Below are 18,186 nucleotides of genomic sequence, written 5' to 3'. Positions count from 1 at the left end.
GAACATTGACCTCTAACTCATCTCTGCTGCGATTGAATCTTTCAATTGGAGTTGTTACTGTAATAGGAGGACGTACAATATAATATATGGAAATTGAGACGTTTTGAAGAACAACACAAAGATGGCAAAATCCTTACCTACTGCATCTATTCTTTCCTTGACAGCTGTTCTATGTTAGAGAGTGTATAAATAAATATCTGCAATGTTTCCTATGGAATGACAATGATTTCATGCATTGATGCTGGCTTAGCTGGCTCAGTATAGTACAATGGAACTTAATCACTGGGTAATGGTTCTCTATTTTAGGTCAATATTGCTATTCAAACAATATATTCTCCTGGTCTCTCTCCTTGTATATGCGTGTCCTAACATCTCAGCTTAATGTCTTACTTGGAACAGAATATTCAAATTTAATAAAATATGTGCACATGAGATCATGTATTTTACATAGATAGGAGGACAATGTTTCAATTGGAAGCGGACCTGATAATACTGACTGGGAAAATTGGAAGGCATTTCAGAAGGGCCAATGTTTGACAACGGTAAATATCACCCACAGGTCACTGATCAATTTACAATTTACAATTCAAGTCTGGAATAGAATTCATTTGTAAACAAGAAACAATGATCGCTACACACATACAAGCTGTGTTGACAAAAAGAATACTCAAAATTTCAGCATGACAAACGGATTAGGGTCAGACACGGTAGTTGATATACAGAAGCAGAATACTGAAAAACTTGCCACAAGTTACAGCTTTATGTCCCTTTCAGCAATCTTATTCTTTTGGTGTGAGACATGTACCGTTAAAGTTGTCTAGAACTTGCAGTATGGAAGCTCAAACTATTTGGTCCGACCCCACAAATACAAAAATATAGATTTTGTGCTCGGTAGCCTATGCACAAATCGGTTATATTTTTCTACACAATCTGTTATATTTGACTTATGCATGCAGATATCGTCTCAGTATGTGATCTAGCAACTATCTCAGTAAAAGCCCAAAATATCACTGCATGGAAACTAGTTTTCCTATTTGATTGGCTCAACTCTAAACCCATTTAACCTGTTCACCCCCAATTCCCTGTAAACAGGTCCACAGTCCCCATTGATAACAATGATTTTGGGTCAAACCATGGCGGTGAGAGGGTTATACTTGGGAACTCTTAAAGAGATTTCAATTGATTCAAACGTGTCCATGTTAATATTTTCACTGATCATGCAACAATCACTGTGATTGGTTAATTTAAATAAGGTAGTGACTTCCCTCTGGTGCAATAATAAAGTAATATTGACCAGAAAACAGGTCTGTAGCTATAACATACCGCACACTGCAAAAAAGTCATTGTACTTTTCAGTTACAAATGATCTTGTATTGACCAGTGGTTCATACCAACATCAACTGGCTGATGTTACAGGCATGCACTTTTGACGTTTGTACTCTGATTGTCCATATTACACATTTCACATCAATCAAATATAAGTTGAAGTCAATATCCTTACGTACTAGTACAATATGTACCAGTATTGACTTATTAACTAAACAATTAAGTTATGGGAGCTAGCCAGTGTATGAAAAGTCATCATGCTAAACAGTCTTGACTTCTGACATAGTATTATATAGAGAAATATATGACTTAATTACTGGTGTTTCTAAAATATATGTAATGTGATGTTAACTAGCAAGGCTTACTTGCCTGTCAAATATCTACATCTCCTCCACAGGTAGATATTTGACAGGCTTTAAATAATAATATTGACCTATCAAGGTTGTTGAATATTAAATATTATGTGCTGAATATTGACCTCACTATGAAAGGGTTTTGTTGAGGGCGGTAGGCAGGTAAATGCTACCAGGGTTCCCTAGTACATTTAGCAGAGTATACCAACGCAATCAGATTAGGGGACTGCAGCTAGGGTTTCTAAATCGTTTACCAATGTTCCTCATCTTTGGCGCAAACGCTGATTAATGAGGCGATATAATAATTCTTGTTATGTGGCACACCAAATCTTCCTGGCTGCTGTACGCTGTCTTGCACCCCTTGCAGTAGAATGGAACCTCAGAATTCTGATGCCAGCTGGTATGGAGAGTGTAGAGGACGACATCGCTGAACTTCCAGCCGCAGTACGTGCATTCAAACCCTCCTCCAACGTTCTTGCTAGGTCGTAGCGTGTTGACCCTTGACCCCGTGGCATCGCTGTTGACCTCAGGCAGGTGTTCAGAAGTGGCCATGCGCGTGACGTGGCAGAAGAACTTGTCCCGCTGGCCGCAGTCCATCAGGCAACCTTTGCACTTGAAAGGCTCGGCCTCGCTGTGGTGCCAGCTGCCGTGCAAAGTGTGTTGAACCGAGTCCATGAACTGAATGTCACAGTGTTTGCACTGCAGGCTTTCATCTTCGGCGCTGTACGCATCGGTCTTCGCTTCCGTAGCCTGATCCGACGCCGGATTGGCGCCTCTGTTGCGCTCGCTTGTCTGGGTGGAAATGGAAGCTGACTTCGGGATTCCGTCCGGTTGCATGGAAGAGTCGATTTCACAGTCATGTTCTTCTCCATCCTGGTAGACAGAGTCACCTGCATTTTCCGACTCTTTCCCATCGTGTCTCCCTGATCCTACTCGGTACTCTCCCTCTGTCGGATCCTTGCCCTCCTCCTCTTTGTTTGTTTGTGTGACGTATTCCTCCACAAGATTCTGCATCACCGACATCTCATCGTCGGCCAATCTTCGCAAATCCTCAAAATCAGGATTGTTCTCTAAACTCTGTTTTTTCAGATCCCCTTCCTGAAGCATCGAAGTGCTGCTCACAGTTACATCCTCGACCTTCTCCTCCTGACCTTTGCCCTCTGACCCCACTGCTTTGCCCTCGGACGGGACAGAATTACCCTGGTCCCTTCTCAAAGAGTAAACATTCAGTATCTTGGGCAGTAGACAGTCTTCGTCACCATGGTGACTTTCCTCATCTCTCTCTCTTGTTTGCACTTTCTTCTCTCCAGTGACTTTCCCTTTAATGCCCTTTATTGTTGCTTCGAGCTTTGCTCTCTTAGTGTCCCTGTTGCTGGGCAACCCATTTCTCTTCAAACTCTGTTGCCATGGAGATTCATTGATACCGGCAGCTTCCTGGTCTTTCCTCTGTGGGATGGGACTACTGTGAGATACAGATGGGACATCATGCTCTTTTTCACCAATGGATGTTTCGTCCTCTTGCTCTGTGTTGGTAACATCGCCGACTTCACTGTCCATCTTTCCATGGGTCATCTCCTCCTCCTGACAGCCTTCCATTTCAATTTTGTTGCTCAAGTCAAGCTGCAAAATAAAAACAACAACAAAAGATGCCAATCATCTGGTTGGGTAATACACTGTCGGGTACATCACAGGTGTGTCTGTCCAGGGTGTAAGGGCCTGAAAATGAATTCTTACAGAGATGCTTGTATGCAAATTGGTCAAACCTCATATCGGTATTGCAGTCACAAATAGACACATTTTTCTGTAATGCCATGTATTTCATTCACAGCTATATTGGCATATACCTGGTGATACTGAGAGCATGTTTTTTCTGTTATAACTGTATTTATTTCATGATTGCCATAGCTTGTAGCAACAAATCAACACATTGGCTGCCAGACAACAGAGGGCGCCATTCTATCAGCCGTTACTCAGCCCAATATTTACTGTATGGGATGTTAAAATGAAAGTTATCAACAAATCATTTTTTTTCAACACATCAAAACTCCCTAAAACTTTCTTTGGCCCTGTATTAAAGGGACAAAGTTGCTCTCTTTGATCTTTTTTTTCATAAATTTTGTTAAATATGGAAAATAGTTTGTATTCTTTGACTCCTTGAAACACGCTGAAATAGTGCTCAAATGTGCACAACCTCAACTCTGCTTGCAGCCAGACTAGATTAACCCTTTCACCCCAGTTCCCTGTATACAGGTCCAACTTTACCATAGAAAACAATGGATTTGGGACAAACCATGTGCTGAAAGGGTTAAACATTCAATGAAACATTTTACGGTCTGTACCAAAAAAGTCGAGTTCAATAATTCAAGTGCACATCTCTCACCATGCATGGCTAAGCATACGTCATGCAAATTTTGTAATGGAGTCTCCATTGACAGTGCCTTTCATACAGATAAGGATAACAGCTTTCCTGTACATTGTTCCAATGTTTATTTGTCATAGTGAAGCAAATTTGTACTGATGGTGATAGATTGAACTACTTGATGAACCCTAGTACTACCAGAAGGACTCGCCACTCAAAACAATATGCTACTTTTAGATGCCGCACACAAAGATTTCAAAATAGTTTTATTCCATATGCTCTCTGTAACTATCAGAAATAATTTTTTTTTTTGCCAGCTCGTAGTTTTGGTGTTACCACTTTCTTCCTCATCACACATATTTGCAAAGTGTTGCAACTTTTAATTAACCATGAGTAAATGACCAACAAGTGATTTTTTATGCTTATGGTTCGCTAGTATTACAATTTTTATAATGCTCACATATTTTAACTTTCTTACTCCAGTTTTATAGTGTAGTTTTTTGTGATTTTATGATTTTTTTTTATATCATTGTAACAATTCAACCTGTCTGTACTTGTTATGGTATTTTGGTTGCAAAGTCTAATAAATATAATATAATAAAAAAAGTTGCAAAAAGGAAAAATCCGTTTTGTCTGGAGGTCACAAATAAAATCATCTGTTTGCAAGGTAGCAAAGGGGTAAATTTTGACATTTTTGCAGTTATATATCGTCATAATTTTGCACACTGACTGACTTTATGCAAGAGTTTTTTTGATAATTACAAAAAGGTCAAAAATGAGCGAATTTGTCTATTTAATCACAGACATGAAATTTTAACCAGTACATAAAATTTTGAGACATATAACAGTTTACACCGTCAGGAAATAAATTCCTGCATACATATCAGTACACAACATACACACACAGACGTATGACTTTTTGTGCTGACTGGCTATGTGAAAATACCAGAGAACATACACACTGTTGCACTCTCAAGGATGAAAAGTCATCTACAGCTATAACAAGACCACAAATTAAAAACATCACGCTTCAACAAAACATTGAGACCCAGGGGTTGTATATGATGTTCACTTCCTGTGTTTATCATGCATGAGCTGCTGCAATGTGAAAACAAGCCAACGCCCAGACCTTCCATGTAGGGGTTTTCCTTGAATCATTGGCAATATGGGAACTTGACATACGGTCTTAATTGAGGAGTTGCCAACACTGTCAGGCGTGATTATCGTTTAGACAGTAATACTAGTCGACCCAAATAAACCAACTCTACTGAAGTTCTCTGACCTTGACAAACAAATTGCTGCGGCCTTGAAATCTGATAAACACACAATCTTCCTTCCTCAGGAAATTTTAAAATACAAAGTTTGCTAAATTTAGCAGTTTGATACTTGAAAAAAGAATATCATATTAAAGGGACAAAGTCGCTCTTTTTTACCTTTTTGTGATATCAAGAAAACTTGAAACACTTCAATATTAAAAGTCACTCAGTGTACCGGTACAATATGATAATGGTACATAACTATATACAGAAGTGTAAAAAATTACTCAATTGCTGAATGCAAACAGATGATTTGTTTGTGACCTCTAGACAGACGGATGTTTCCTATTCTGACATCCTTTCCTATGACAAATACACATTGCCACAATGTAAGAAAAAATGCTATCCTTTAATACGAAATGCACAGCAAATTAAGATTTCATTACAAAAGCTTGCATGAGGCCCAAACTTTTGTATTAATTTAATCCGTGTGTGTTCAGCCGTGCATGGAGACAGTTATGCACGTGCACAGAACTTGATTGTTTGTACAGACCGTAAATTCACCGAGTGTTTTTGTCTGGCTGCAAGCAGCGTTGAGTTTGAGCACACTTGACCAGTACCGGTATGTATGTCAGCATGTTTCAAGAAGTCAAGCAGCCCAAACAACTTTTCATATCAAACAAAAATTCATTAAAAGGTCAAAAACAGAGGGACTTTGTCTCTTGAACTTGGACATGTATATGTAACTTGTGTGACAAAAACAAAGGCCGGAACATAATGGCTTGTGTATTTTAGTGATACAAGGGATAGCAATTTTGCTGGCATTCCAACACTGTAGAACGGCAGCCATACAGTTTGAATGAAAATATGGAAACATGGTGCGATGGGCAAGGGTAAAACATTGAATACAAGTTCCCAGTGCTTACACCGGTAGAATTGTTCTTGGGCCTCATGTTTACATTCCTTTGGTTAAACTTTTGCAGCATTCTCAATTTTAGATCCATGTGTGACCTGTTGACCTTGTAGTAGTACACTGCAGTGATGGGTTAAGGTTCGTTTCAAATGTGGGGTTAAGATATTTTTGTTTCCTTTTAATTAAGAATTACAGACATGAGCAGCCAACCTAATAATATATGGTATTCAGTTAATTATGGATATCAAAATACGAATGTACCATGGCGAAGAGGTGAGGGGTACACATCCAATCCTGGATGTGTACTAACCTAGGGTACGGTACGGACTTCATTTTGAATATTAAAACTTGAATGCGCTGGTACCACTTGAGGTGGCGAGGGGTACACATCCAATTCATTATTACATGCCTCATATATTGAACGTCGCGCGCTCCATAGGATTCAATGGTAACTCGTCGGTGACGTCGCGGGCCGCATAGTCATCATTGGACTGAAAGTGAACCGGAACTATTTTCAACTTGTCAACTTTTTTATGTAAAAATGTCAAAATTTCATGTTTTGCACAGGAAATCCGGTTTTGGAAAATTTTGCAGAAAAAAATTGATAAACCGCATAACAGTAGTTTCAATATATCATTGCGCCATTCGATGATGAAGTTCGTTTCAATGTTAACGGATTTTCGTCTAAGATGGAAATAAAGCATTGGATTATAATTTGCCACTAAATCTAAGTATTTTGAGTGAAAACTGTGTAAGAGTAAGAGAGGCATGTAATAAAAACACTGTAGACCAAACAAGGGACTATGTACCCTCGGGGCAGGAGACCATTTGCCCTCCTTACGTCGGGCAAAGGGTCACCTGCCCTGGGGCACATAGTCCCATGTTTGGGCTATAATATATAATATTGGATATGTACACCAACCTAGTATACGGTGTAGAGTTCATTATGAATATCAAAATTTTAATGTAACCATGGCAGCTGGCAAGTGGTACACATACACTAATACACTATCTAGACTGTAAGGAAAGATTGTTTCTATGGAACAAGTAATATTCTCTACTTGCTAAGAGTTAATGTTTTGTGAACTTTCTCAGTGAGAGCCCCCCCCCCAACACTACCTAGATGCAATTGCTGAATCCCATATTTTATCAAAATTCCACTCTAAATAATCAGATACACTTGCCATTCCCACTCCCCCCTATTAATACACATAGATTATTGAATATGGCAATCTATACCTTGATTCCCAATATGAAAATTGTACATTAAGGCAGGTGGCCTACAGTACTGAATAAATATGATGATGATGATGATTATGATGATGATGACGATACACACACCTTCATTCTGCCGATGAATGATGTAAAATCGTATTGATTTAACCCTCTTGATAATGTGCCTAGACTTTGTCTCAAAATGAAAAACTGTGTTTGAACTTGAAGGAATGAAGTGTGAATGATTTGTGCACGCTTCAACTCGGTGTAATAAACACTAATCAGATGGAAATGCGGGAAACTGTAGTAAACATTGTAATTATTATTACTTTGAGTGAGTAGTCGAAACCAGCAGCATATATGCAACTGTCAGAATTAATGCAGCCATATCATACAGTAGTGTTTTACAAGAGCATGGCGGAACTACAAGCAGGATTTCCAAATTAAATATTTTATTTTAAAAGAAATTGTTTGTTCGCTCCTCTTCGGCAGACAAATATTAAAGTTTATACGTACCGCTCTAAAGCCTGGATTAATTTGATATTGTGACTGGTCCACCAGGAGGGGTTCTGTCTTGATGGGCACACTGAACGGGTACAATGGAATGACTAGGTTGCAGCTTGTCTTAACCGCCTGGGGTAACGTGGCAAAACTCAACGATGTGAAGTCCTCTCCCCATCCACTCAGATTACCAGGGGACGCCTCTGTGATAATGGGTCCTTGACCATGTTGGCTAATCAATGCACTCTCCGTCGTAATGGTCGGGGAAGTTTCGGGGGTCGACGCTGTAGTCGGCGAAACCGGGAAAAAAACGGGAACGTCCCTTATCTGCGGATGCTTTCTGCTATAATGCGCGTTGAGAAGCGTCTGGTTGCGAAAGCTTGAATCGCACATTCCGCATCTGTACGGTCGCTCTCCAGAATGGACGCGGAGGTGGTAGTCTAATCCCTGTTTGGATGACAGAAGACGGCCGCATATTTCACAAGTGAATGGTTTCAGTCCGACATGCGTTCGCAAGTGATACTTCAGTCCACTGGGAGTCGAGAAGTGGCGGTCACAGTGAGGGCAGCGCACACGTTCACATTCCCGATATTCTCTCGACCTCATCAGAGAGGCAGGCGAGTCCGCTTGCATCTCTTCCTTTGACTTCGTTTGACCGAGGCTGGCGTGCAACGGAGCACTGATGGATGGAGGACGTGTCGCTACGGTGAGCGCTTGGGAGGAAGGCAGTGACGCCGATGACATGACTGGCGTCATCTGAATCCCTTTCTTACGGTGTGTTCGCTTGTGTGCCGTCAGCGTGCTGTACCAACAGAACGACCTGTCACACATGTTACACTTCAGCGGTTTCAAACCTTCGTGCATCCATTCGTGCTGCCGGAGGTAAAGTTCGTTCGGACAGATTTTCTTACAATACTGGCATTCATACTCATTATTGGCATTCTTCTGTCTCTTCCTCGTCCAATACGGTCGCTCCCCAGCCACATTCATGGTGCTTCGATTAGTACTGCTTCTGAAAGAAATATGACAAGTCTTAAACGGGAAGTTACAGGACCGTGGCGCACCAATAGGGGTATTACTGATGATGCATCGCCTTGACCGTATGATGAATTTGAATGATCATGATGGGCACTTTTGTGACATATTCAAAGAGGGGTCAAACGGTCTTACTAGGGAACACGTTTTGAAACATATGTGTTCTCCAACAAAAAACAGAACATTTGTTTAGTCGCTATATATTCACAGACATCATATGCAAGATTCAATGACAATGAACACCTGAACGATGGCAAAATTATGGGATTCTGGGACAAAGACAGCACGTCTATTCAGTAGCGTGGCTTTTTTACATTTGCATAATTTACTATACCAGCTTTTATAGGGGAAGTTCCTGTTTAAGTTATTTACTGCAAAATACAACAGGCTCATGTGCTGCTACAGCGACAAATATTGAAAATTCCGACTCTGGAGTCTATGATAAATGTGACACAATGGTATACTGAAACTCAAATTTTCATTCAATTACTTATGTTTTACCTACAACTATTATTAGCAGTGAAAGTCCACGACACATCCAAAATGTGAAAAGTCTGCTCATCTTTAATGGGAAGCTGAAAAATTAGATCAGTCCCTTCAAATCTGCATACATCCATAGGTTTGTCATCAGGATACATTCACACTTGCTTTGCCCTGGAAATCCACTGAATCTTTGATTAGTTACCATGGATACAGGAGACTGAATGGTCCTTACTCAGTATTCTACAGACTCAGTAGACCCAAGAGATTGCCAGGAGTGGTGACAGCACAAACCAACCCACGTGTACAAACACACATGGTATTATACACGTTTTTCACGTTTGTGCACATAGTTTTCTTTGTACAGTGTGGTAAATTCGAATTCCAGGTTTAACCCATCCACATAAAGACATCATTAGTTCTTGATACGTTGCTCTTGCTTTTTCTGTCCTAAACAAAACTGTCAACATATTCCAGAGATCTGTGAATGTAATTTGCAAGGCAAAGTGTCATCCCTGTTTGGAAATATCACATCTGATCATAATTTTTTATCAAAAATATACATGACTGAAAGGACAGATCTTCTTCCCCTATATAGCAGAGTACCATTATGCTGTCAAAAAGCAGAGTTTTAATAGCCTTGTTTTTCATTCCTCCAGGACGTGAGTGAAATTGATGCCACATTAAAACCAGGAACTCTTAAAAGACTCAGCACAACTGTACCAGATTCTAAAATTTGTTGCCATAACACCCTGTGTAAATTCAATTAACTCAAAGAATAGCAGCAAATCCAGGGCTGTAAACATAACGACGGTTATTCTTTAGTTTAATAATAAATTTACTGAAATTACTCAGACCTCAAATTTCTGCAATCAACATTTTTTCAATGTGAAAGCAATTTTGAACATAGAAATACTGGTAGGGGACTATTATTGAAATCAAATGAGGAAAGTATAAAAAAAAATACCGGTACTAACATCAAACAAGTCATCGTTGATGACACAGTCCCCACTTGTTAATGGGTACTTTGATTACAGGTCCTCAGAGAGGATAGAGGCCTCTTCATTAGGTCTGTGATAAAAATACTTTTGAATAAATTTGCTTGATACATGTCTGAGCTGTAGTTCAGGACATGAAAGAATCGTAATAAAATGGCCACATGGCGGCCTTATTGGATCCTATCACAGAACAAATCTATGTGCATATGTATGACAGACATCCAGCTCTATGGGTTTGCTCAAATTAGATATATGCATAATTAATGAGGTACAGTATGAAGCATCATAAGGTCTCCCATCATACCATATATGAAGGGTGTACCACTTGTGGTTACTGAGTTATGGACAAATATGTATATTTGAGGTCAAAGGTCATCGAGGTCATGTGACATTTGTAACAATAATTTTATTGCTAAGTTATCCCTATATACAAAAAATCAGACTTCTAGCTCTATTGACTTGCTCAAAATTAGATATGCACATAATTAATGAGGTACAATATGTGGCGTCATAAGGTGTCCCATCATACCATATATGAAGGGTGTAGCACTTGTGTTACTGAGTTATGGACAAATATGTATATTTGAGGTCAAAGGTCACCGAGGTCACATGACATTTTGTCAAAAAAATTGTAGTGCTAAGTTATCCCTATATACCAAAAATCAGACCTCTAGCTCTATTGGCTCGCTCAAAATTAGATATGCACATAATTAATGATGTACAATATGTGGCATCATAAAGTGTCCCATCATACCATACATGAAGGGTGTAGCACTTGTGGTTACTGAGTTATGGACAAATATGTATATTTGAGGTCAAAGGTCCATGAGGTCACGTGACATTTTGTCAAAAAAATTGTATTGCTAAGTTATCCCTACATACCAAAAATCAGACCTCTAGCTCTATTGGCTTGCTCAAAATTAGATATGTGCATAATTAATGAGGTACAATATGTGGCGTCATAAGCTGTGCCATCATACCATATATGAAGGGTGTACCACTTGTGGTTCCTGAGTTATGGACAAATATGTATATTTGAGGTCAAAGGTCACCGAGGTCACGTGACATTTTGTCAAAATATCTGAGATATCTGCGTGAAAGGATGGACTCACGGATGGACTCATGGACGGACATGACCCAATCTATTAGCCCCCTGGACTTCATCCGTTGGGACTGAAACTGTGTCACTGCATCCTTTTTGCAATATGAATACGATGAGAAACTAAATTTTTATTTTTCTCGGCCTTATACATGGGAGTCTATGGACTGCCTTATACATGGGAGTCTATGGACTGCCTTATACATGGGAGTCTATGGACTGCCTTATACATGGGAGTCTATGGACTGCCTTATACATGGGAGTCTATGGACACTACCTTATACATGGGAGTCTATGGAGGTGAAAACTAAAAAGTCCTCTAACACGGCCAAATTTGATCGCATTGTGAAACAAATCGACGTGCATCTGTATGGGGTAGGGTACTATCCTTGTGCAAAGTTTGAAAGAAATTGACCTGGGCATCTCTGAGATATCTGCGTGAACGGACGGACGCACGCACGACGACGCACACCACGCACGCACGGACGCACGCACGGACATGACCAAACCTATAAGTCCCCCCGGACGGTGTCCGTGGGGACTAATAAAGTTCCAATAACTGGAACTTTAAATGTATTCTGCCAGACAAATTAAAACACATTTTTCCACTGGATTGCCACTTCTCTTTGCCAATTCAGAAATTCATTTTGGAAATCCACGGCCACATATACTTCCGCATTGCTTTCATTATTTTATCTACACATACACTAGACAAAATTACTGATATACTTTCACTATATTTATGCACAGTATGGGCATATATGGCACACCATATTAGTGGTATACTCTATGTACCCGTATATCTTAATTCTTTGTGTATGGAACATACAATACAGTATTGAAGCAGAACAAGACAGATCCAGCAAAACGGTGAGTTTGCGCCATTTGTTTACTTACAGTAGAACGCACCTCAGGGACAGATATTTTGACCCTCAAACTTTTTCAATTCTTTCTCTAATCTACCTTTTGTGGGGGTTCATTTCAAAGCTCTCGGTGTAAGAAAACTTCACTGCCTCAATTTTTCCAAAGTCGAAATTTTTTTTTTTCTCCATAACACAGGGATGGCGGCCATTTTGAATTTCAAATATCGGTAAATTTTGATTGATTTGTTCATCTGGTACTAAAACTTGCACGGTGACCCCGGATTTTTATTCTTACTTTGGTAAAAGATCAGTTGAAAGCTTCATTGAGGAAAGTCTAAGCAAAGGTCTAAGTCTTTCACTTTTGAGGCACATACTACCTTAACACAGATCAATGTGAACAAGTCATCGTTGATGACACAGTCCCCACTTGTTAATGGGTACTTTGATTACAGGTCCTCAGAGAGGATAGAGTCCTCTTCATTAGGTCTGTGATAAAATACTTTTGAATAAATTCGCTTGATACATGTCTGAGCTGTAGTTCAGGACATGAAAGAATCGTAATAAAATGGCCACATGGCGGCCTTATTGGATCGTATCACAGAACAAATCTATGTGCATATGTATGACAGACATCCAGCTCTATGGGTTTGCTCAGAATTAGACATATGCATAATTAATGAGGTACAGTATGAAGCATCATAAGGTCTCCCATCATACCATATATGAAGGGTGTACCACTTGTGGTTCCTGAGTTATGGACAAATATGTATATTTGAGGTCAAAGGTCATCGACGTCATGTGACATTTTGTCAAAAAAATTGTAGTGCTAAGTTATCCCTATATACCAAAAATCAGACCTCTAGCTCTATTGACTTGCTCAAAATTAGATATGCACATAACTAATGAGGTACAATATGTGGCGTCATAAGGTGTCCCGTCATACCATATATGAAGGGTGTAGCACTTGTGGTTACTGAGTTATGGACAAATATGTATATTTGAGGTCAAAGGTCACCGAGGTCACATGACATTTTGTCAAAAAATTGTATTGCTTAGTTATCCCTATATACCAAAAATCAGACCTCTAGCTCTATTGGCTCGCTCAAAATTAGACATGCGCATAATTGATGAGGTACAATATGTGGCGTCATAAGGTGTCCCGTCATACCATATATGAAGGGTGTACCACTTGTGGTTCCTGAGTTATGGACAAATATGTATATTTGAGGTCAAAGGTCACCGAGGTCACATGACATTTTGTCAAAAAGATTGTAGTGCTAAGTTATCCCTATATACCAAAAATCAGACCTCTAGCTCTATTGGCTCGCTCAAAATTAGATATGCGCATAATTGATGAGGTACAATATGTGGCGTCATAAGGTGTCCCATCATACCATATATGAAGGGTGTACCACTTGTGGTTCCTGAGTATGGACAAATATGTATATTTGAGGTCAAAGGTCACCGAGGTCACGTGACATTTTGTCAAAAAAATTGTAGTGCTATCTCTATATACCAAAAATCAGACCTCTAGCTCTATTTGCTTGCTCAAAATTAGATATGCACATAATTAATGAGGTACAATATGTGGCGTCATAAGGTGTCCCATCATACCAAATATGAAGGGTGTAGCACTTGTGGTTACTGAGTTATGCACAAATATGTATATTTGAGGTCAAAGGTCACCGAGGTCACGTGACATTTTGTCAAAAAAATTTATTGCTAAGTTATCCATATATACAAAAAATCAGACCTCTAGCTCTATTGGCTCACTCAAAATTAGATATGCACATAATTAATGAGGTACAATATGTGGTGTCATAGGGTGTCCCATCATATCATATATGAAAGGTTTAGGACTTGTGGTTACTGAGTTATAGACAAATATGTATATTCGAGGTCAAAGGTCACCAAGGTCACGTGACATTTTGTCAAAGTGTCTGAGATATCTGCGTGAACGGATGGACTCATGATGGACTAACGGACGGACATGACCCAATCTAAAAGCCCCCTTGACTTTATCTTTGGGGACTAAAAACTGTGTAACTGCATCCTTTTTGCAATATGAATACGATGAGAAACTAAATCTTTATTTTTCTTGGCCTTATACATGGGAGTCTATGGACTGCCTTATACATGGGAGTCTATGGACTGCCTTATACATGGGAGTCTATGGACTGCCTTATACATGGGAGTCTATGGACTTCCTTATACATGGGAGTCTATGGACTGCCTTATACATGGGAGTCTATGGACTGCCTTATACATGGATCTATGGACTGCCTTATACATGGGAGTCTATGGAGGTGAAAACTAAAAAGTCCTCTAACACGGCCAAATTTGATCGCATTGTGAAACAAATCGATGTGCATCTGTATGAGGTAGGGTACTATCCTTGTACCAAGTTTGAACGAAATCGCTCCAGGCGTCTCTGAGATATCTGCGTGAACGGACGGACGCACGGACGGACTCACGCATGCACGCACGCACGCACGCACACACGGACATGACCAAACCTATAAGCCCCCCGGACGGTGTCCGTGGGGACTAACCAAGAGTACACTGTACTAGTGTGCACATTATTTGTATACATGTCGCGTATAATTAACGTATTTGACAAACGTACAGAATCAGGATTTGTGTCCATATTGTTGTATATCATTATCAAGCATTTTGTCCAGTGGATAACAGAAATTTTATTCATATATACCGGTACAGCATGGTATTGTAATGTCTAACAAAAAGTGCAGTAGTTCCGATGGAGCCCCTGTTTAAACGGCAATTATAATTTGTATTTGCCCATGTATTTCATGTGTCAACAAAAGACTGGACACGTCAACCACATTATAGTTAACATTGTTAAGGTAGATGTTGGGTGGATCAGGTAAGAGTAAATTTGGATGATATCTTGTAAAAGAAAAGTGCATAAAGATGTAGATACTGGCACTTTGAAAGATTAACAAAGTTGCATACACTAATTAATTGTCTGCTATTTATATATTGCAGCAAACTCATTGTTTGACTAGATTTGTCATTTTTTTTGAAGCCAAACTGTGTCTAAATTATGATAGTGAGTGAATTTAGAATACAGAATTAACAAGCCATTGCTGATGACACAGTCCCCGCTCGCAACATTTATTGACACACACATGGGCACTACAATACAATGTCTGTGTGCCAAGTTTGAACGAAATCTGTTCAGCGATTATATAAGTTGAGTTATGGTTCAAAAACATGAAAAAAATCGCAACAAGATGGCCACAAGGTGGCCATATTGGATCGTATTGTGAAATAAATTGACGTGCATATATATGCTATAGTACTTTATCTGTGTAATAACATTGAATGAAATCAGTTCAGGGATAGTTCAGTTACGGTTCAAAAACATGAAAAAAATCATAAGAAAATGGCTGCCCGGTGGCCATATTGGATCGTATCGCAAAATAAATTGATGTGCGTATGTATGGCACAGTACTTTATCCTTGCACACAGTTTGAAGAAAATCGAATCAGGGGTGATATAGGCTGCTGACAGACAGACTGGCGGATGGGACCCAATCTATAAGTCTCTGCCTGACTGCGTCCGTGGTGATTAATATTGCTGTGTATTTCACATGATGCTAAAACAGTACAAGCAAGATTTAAATTGGCATTGTTTTTTGCATCATCTGCTTACCCTGGGAGTTTTCTCATTATTCCAATCAAAATTTTATTGCAACATTTTACTAAATTTTCTGATGTTTTCTGTTATGACTTTAATAATTTAAGACTAAAGGCCACAACTTTACATTAGTTGGTTTTCGATCAAATATTTTAGGAACAAAGCTGCCAAAAATTATCTGGATCTGAGGGAAAAATTGTCAACGTTATATTGTGCAAAGGCTATAAAATTGACTTTGGAACTCAAAAAGTGTTATGTAATTTTTTTGATTAATACTCCACTTAAACCCTGTACAGATCTTGCAAAATTGATAAAAAAAAATATATCAATAACATTTTCAGGGAATTCAACATTTCAATGGCCAACTGAATTGTAAGTTTCATGATAGAATGCTTATTACTGTTACTCATGTAATCTGAGCTGAGGAGTAAAGACATTACTACATACAGTCAGTATATAACATGGCACACTTTGTTTTTGCGGCCTCCCTGCAATAACAGAACGACAATACACCTTTGGAGCATACATGTACTGTATGTTAGCTAAAAAAACGAAACGTGCATGAGATATCAGATTTCGAGAATCACACCCTGATTAAACATCCTACGTTTCTAAATTTCCCATAATCAATCCACAATTTCAGCATCAAATGAGGACAGTTGGCGTTAAAACAAGATGTCTGAAAAATCAAAAAAATATGATGCCACTTATATACAGGCCTCAAGTCAAAATAACAGTGGCCACAGCTATTCATTACATTTGGTTAATATACCTTCCACTTGGAAATTTTTCCAGTTAAAGCAAATGTTGCGACTATAGCATATATCGCAAAATTTAATTAAGTTTTCCAGTTCCATAACCCAATACTGCAAGTGTGAAAACATATGATATATGCAGAATTCTATGATAAAATGTGTAAGGATTACCATACAAACAGCCTGGCAGTTCACTGAAAAAAATAAAAATGCAGAAGAACAAATCTGGTACACCAAATCTCAAGGTAAGCAGAAAAACTTTGAAAATGCAATGCTATGGCAATGTCCATACCCATTATAATTTATAATAGGTTTCCGTTTTGGAGAGGAAATTAATTTGTTGAAAGCAAAATATGCTGGTACCAGGAAGAACTATGGAAAGTAGACTCTGAGCACGAGCTGCATGATGGCAAATATTTAACATCAATACCTGTACATCAATGAGATTTTCATAAAAATAAAATGAAAATGCGTTGCCAAAACAAGGGTGAAATTTGCAAACATGTTTTTCCAGCCCTGAGGTAAAACATAGAATTAACAGAATATCTGCTCATTGTAGAATATATCGTGACATCAATAAAACGAGTTGTGTTCAAATTTCTGTATTTAGCAGGTACACGTTATAAATTTAAAAAGGATAAATACTATTCATGAGAAACAATGTTGTGATAATATCATGAAATTAACGAAATATCTGCTCACTGTGGAAAGTAGAATATATCGTGATGTCAATAAAATAAGTTCCTGTGTTCAAATTTCTGTATTAGGCAGGAACATCTAATAAATTTAATACTGCAAAACACGAATCAGTACTATTTATGAGAAACATGTCATGATAAATATGAGAAAAAATGGCCTCACATAAATATTTTTTCTCTCTTAAATTTTATCCCATGTAATGATTTTAGTCTACTACCGGTAGATCTAATAAATTACATTTTCAGAATGTTAGTGACTTCAATGGGTATCGTCTTTCATAATCTTAATATGCTATTGTGCCAACAATACTCTGCCTGAAATTCAAATGATCCTTGTTAATACTCAGAAAATACATTTTTTTATTTTGCATAAAAATATGTTTTTGGCATATAACAAACGCTAAAGCTTCCTGAAATCCAAAAAACCACAACTATCACTCAGAAAATACACTCTTTCTTATAAATACATTCTCATAGAATGCATATTGTATGCTGTAGCAATTAATGGAAAAACATATACTCTTCCCAGGCTACAATGGCTTGAATTGCAGTTTTCAATTTTGCTGTGCGTATGTGACGTTGGAAGCCACAGGCACTTATCAAATATTTCTTCACAGGCACCGCTTATTACACAGAATGAAATAAGCAGTCTTAGGGGGTCATCCACAATAAATG

General features: G+C 38.6%; 1 protein-coding gene across 2 annotated transcripts in view; it reads right to left on the bottom strand.

Annotated features, from left to right (window-relative positions):
* Positions 1-1,009: 1,009 nt before the first annotated feature.
* LOC139129925 (uncharacterized) overlaps positions 1,010-18,186 on the bottom strand; it is a 31,617-nt gene continuing 14,440 nt past the window's right edge. The window contains exons 2-3 of one of the 2 annotated variants that reach the window (XM_070695613.1): positions 7,939-8,935; positions 1,010-3,299 (exon numbers count right to left, since the gene is read on the bottom strand). In XM_070695613.1, the coding sequence (XP_070551714.1) occupies positions 1,965-3,299; positions 7,939-8,913 (2,310 nt within the window). In that variant the 5' untranslated portion in view covers positions 8,914-8,935 and the 3' untranslated portion in view covers positions 1,010-1,964. The remainder of the gene's footprint in view (positions 3,300-7,938; positions 8,936-18,186) is intronic. The other variant, XM_070695614.1, reaches the window with a different exon arrangement.

Source organism: Ptychodera flava, chromosome 3 (genome assembly GCF_041260155.1).
Source record: "Ptychodera flava strain L36383 chromosome 3, AS_Pfla_20210202, whole genome shotgun sequence".
In the NCBI taxonomy this organism is placed as follows: domain Eukaryota; kingdom Metazoa; phylum Hemichordata; class Enteropneusta; family Ptychoderidae; genus Ptychodera; species Ptychodera flava.
Note: the sequence above shows the minus strand (reverse complement) of the source record. Positions and strands in the feature narration are given on the sequence as shown.